At 34.7% G+C, this 4,436-nt stretch overlaps 1 protein-coding gene across 1 annotated transcript; it reads left to right on the forward strand.

Moving 5' to 3' along the window:
* The first annotated feature begins 957 nt into the window (after positions 1-957).
* On the forward strand, positions 958-3,771 carry LOC132169481 (putative F-box/LRR-repeat protein At5g54820). Its single transcript, XM_059580511.1, has 4 exons — positions 958-1,041; positions 1,681-2,649; positions 2,740-2,883; positions 3,418-3,771. Exons 1-4 carry the CDS (start codon positions 958-960, stop codon positions 3,769-3,771), a joined length of 1,551 nt encoding a protein of 516 aa, XP_059436494.1.
* The last annotated feature ends 665 nt before the right edge of the window (positions 3,772-4,436 follow it).

The raw sequence follows: 4,436 nt of genomic DNA on the forward strand, positions 1-4,436 counted from the left end.
CATTTTTTAATATCTGGGTTTAAATTTAATGGTATTTGAATTAATTTATTGCTATTGTATTTTTGGTTTAAAATACAATATGTACATAAAAAAGACGTTGACCATTACTTTTTTTTGTTTTTTTTTTTCTTATAATTAGTCGACAAATATTATTAAAAGCATAAGACATTTTATGTACATAAAAAATATACAAAATGAACATGAAAAAAGAGGAAATATATTTTTTTTGAAAATAAATTTGATGATTATCATTGATAAAATAAATGAGGTAGAGCATAAGCCTCCATCAACAATCAAAAGATAGAGCAACTTGCTCCATCAAAATAATGTCACTAATACAATCTGGAGTTTGATCCCTCCAAACCCTATCACTGCCATTTGTAATAGTCTCCCTTGTGAGTCGATGTGCTGCTTCATCAGCTTCATGGTGTATAAACCCACATCTCCACCTTGAGAAATTTTGCAAGACACCCCGCGTATCCTCCACAATATGACCAAAAAGGCTCCAATTATTCTTAAATAAATTATAGTGGAGGTCACTAATTCAACTCTCCCCCTCTCCTGTATGGATATTTCAATATATATATATATATATATATATATATATATATATATTAAAAGAGAAACATCCCCAATGATTTATTAATTTATTTTAAAAAAATTATATTATTTCTTTGTTGGAGAAAACAAAATTTCAAATTAAATCAAAATATCTAAAATAATTTGACCCTAATGAGCATTCAGTCCACGGTGCTGTGGCGATTTGATATAATTTTCGTATAATTTTTTTTTTTTTTTTTTTAAGGAAATAAACGAAAAAAAGTCCGTGTTCGTATTGGTAGACTCACGCTTCTGGTGTGAGGGGATGGGTAGGTGAAGTACCAGATTGCAAAGAAATCCGAAAGATTCAAAGTTTTTGTGGGCTCAAAGTTTGTATCCAGAGAGGAGTTGGTGATAATGGAGCGGAAACGGGAGGAAATACGGCCCGAGGGCTCCGTTAATTACATTCCCAAGTATTGTTTTGGATTTTCCGTGCCAGAGGTATCCATTGCTGATGTATTCCCAAGTCGCCATAGCTTTATAATTATCAATTTATGGAACAATTTCATAGAATAATCAATACTTGTTGATCGATAAGACCCTTGGAATGTTATTACTATTGTTCCTGTTATTGTCGTTGTTGTTGTTGGTCTCATTATGGTTTTTATTTTTGGTTTCTTAGAGCCTAAATGCTTCATCTTATAGCAATGTCATCTAATCGAGAGCTTCGTTTCTCTTTTATTATCAGATTGACAAGATAATGTTGGACCGGTTGCCAACAAACCAAATTTCCAGACTTAAGTGGCCACAATCTCAGTCCAAGACTTTGCTTGGTGTAAGTTTACGTTTTAGATATGTTTCTATGTTATTCACATTATATTAAATAAACGTCCCTAAATTGTTCCTTTAGCATTGCTAACAACAAAGGCCTCCGTCTCCAAGAGGTAGCTCAATCGATTGGGACCACGCCTCTTGAAGTGGAGGTCACTAATTCGAATCATCTCCCCCACTTGTTCCAACATGTCAAAAACAAAAAAAAAAACAAACAAACAAACAAACAACAACAAAGGCCTCCTTTTACTTTAGAATCTTGGTATGCACAAGAGTTAATTTTGTTTTTGTTATTTTGTGTGCACATAGATTGACAGTGCCCCGGTGGCCGATCTGACTGGTAGATTGCCTGAGGACATTCTTTCTTCTATAATATCATTGATATCAATGAGGGAAGCTGCCACTACTAGCATCCTTTCAAAAAGATGGAGATACCTTTCTAAGACCTCTTCTAACCTTGACCTAGATCCCAAAAACATGCTTGGATATTTTTTAAGCTTGAACCATTTCAAAAGCCAGCATCCTCAGTGGAAAGAGAAGCAAAGGGGAAGATTTGTTAGATGGGCCAACCATATTCTGGAACTCTATGTCGGCAAAAAGGTAGATTCCTTTAGGGTCGAGTATCCGTTGGGTAGTGATCATGGTTGCGACGTTGATCGATGGATTCAGTTTGCAATTGATATGCAAGTTCAAAATCTTTCTATCAACCTGTTTGAACATCATTTGTCAGACTTGTCTCGTGAGCTCTATAAATTTCCATATTGGCTATTTGATCAAGCAGGGACACAGTCAAAGATAAAACATTTGTCGTTGAATTTTTGCAGCCAAAGTATTCCAGCAAATTTCAATGGCTTGAACTCCCTTTCATCCCTCTCATTGACAAATACAAGTTTAAGTCAAGAGAATGTGGATAACATTTTGAATGGTTGCCCATCTTTAGAATGGTTTACTATGAACAAATGCCGTTGTCCATTGCTTTTGAAATTATCTAGTGGATGTCGGTTTCTCAGGCTGAGACACTTGAGGATATTTCGTTGCGATCCTTTAGAAAAAGTTGAAATTCATGACGCCATGAGTATTGCATCAATTGAGTACGACGCAAAGATGTTTGGGCAGGTCTTGTTAAAGAACTGTGCACAACTTGTTAGAATATGTACGACTTTTACTCTTCCAAATTTGCAATATGATCCTGGAACTCAAATGACATATATCCTTGGCACACTTGCAAAAGACTATCCTCTACTTGAGACTTTATTAGTGGTCATTCCATTGGTCCAGGTATTGGCACAACAAAATTTTTTAGTTGAATTTTTTGTCATCATTGAATATTATGTCTCTAGATAATTATTTCTTTCCATTTTCTTTCAGATTGATATAATACCTAAGCACTTAACCACATTTACTAGACTCAAGCTGTTGAAGCTATTAGGTGTAAGATTTAGAAAAATCCTGCTGGACCTGACCTCTGCTTTTTTGGAGGCGGCTCCTTCATTGGTTGAACTTGAAATGGATGTAAGTTATCTTATATCACAAGCACATTTTTATTGGGTTGTTGAGTTGCACATGCCTTTTTGTTCCTTGGAGGAGTATTCATCAAAAATATTTTGGAGTCTCACGGCTTGGACAAATATTTGTGTTTTGTAATTGGATTGATGGAAGTATTGGTTCTTAAGGTAACAAGGCGGAGACTTAGTTTCGCGATTTATTACACTTTTCTTCACACCACTATCTGAAAGATTTTCTTTTAAACGTGGATTTCACCTATTGTTTCTATGACATCAAGAAGGATTTGTCGCAAAGATATTTTTAGGGTATAATTTCCAATGCACTATGTATTCACTTTCTTGGAAGGATTCGTGATTGGAGAGTGGAAATGATTATTAGTGATTTCATTGCCGACTTACTAAATTTAGGCTGAAAGCTAACTGAAAAAAACAAAAAACTTGGTTTACTAGCTTTGAGTTAATAGCACCTACTGTTTAGTATTATATTAGCAAGGATTTGTAGTGAAAGCTTATTTATGTTTTGCTTCTTTCTTGTTTTTAGCTTCAACTTCCCTGCACCGATGAAGAGAAAATAGAGCACCAAAAGATAGTCGATGGAGCAGATTACACAGAGCACAAAAAGATACCTCTTAAAGAATATCGTCAACATCAATGTCTGAAGGAAGTAGTGCTACGTGGATTTTGTGGTTATCCAATTCAATTTGACCTTGCGGTACTTCTGCTAAAAAATGCTCATCTTCTTGAGAAGATGAGAATTGTTCGAGAAGTAACAGTTTATTCAGGCGACGGTGAATGTTTGGTTGTTGACTTATACAAAGATGGAATCAAACAAGAGCAAATTCTCAAAATTTTGGGTCCAAAGGTGCCATTTACTGTTAATTTAGTACTTGAGTGATATTTTTTGTTATTATTTCGTGGAGGGAAATGTACATGAAAAATAAAGAATTGGGTCTTTTAGTTTTACTTAGATTTTTTAGTTTTATTTGTAATTCAGTAATGGGCTTGACCCAAAGTCTGTCAAGTTAGGGTTAACGTTTTTGTCCGTCTATTCAAATGTTCTTTTATAATAGTTTTGAAATGAATGAAGAATTATAATTTTTGAGTGAAATTGAGATGTGATTTTTTTGATTAAGGCGCGACTCCTTTTGTCTTTGGCGGTGAGACTCCGCCAAACTTCGTTGTTGGCCGGTTAATGTATCTTAAAATCAAGTTTATTCTCAGATAAATAATTATGTATTAACATTTATTTTCTAATATCTGATTTTATTTCTTACAACTGAAGAAAAAAAGGAAGAGGGTACGATCAACATGCTTTAAGAATCCTCTTAACAGCCTTTAACTTGGAGTACAACCTGGAACATAGGATTGCCATCAACATCAAATTGCCAGCCCTGCTCTACTCACGACAAGAACTCAACATGATCTTCCCAAAAATTAAAGAACTTAATACGGTTTTGGACCAAAACTCTAAATTTTCCGAACTAAAATGACAGCAAGGAAATGATCAGAGGCACCTCCTTCCTGGGACTCCACAAACATTTGACTATAACTAATGAGCCA

Source organism: Corylus avellana, chromosome ca2 (assembly GCF_901000735.1).
Source record: "Corylus avellana chromosome ca2, CavTom2PMs-1.0".
Lineage (NCBI taxonomy): Eukaryota > Viridiplantae > Streptophyta > Magnoliopsida > Fagales > Betulaceae > Corylus > Corylus avellana.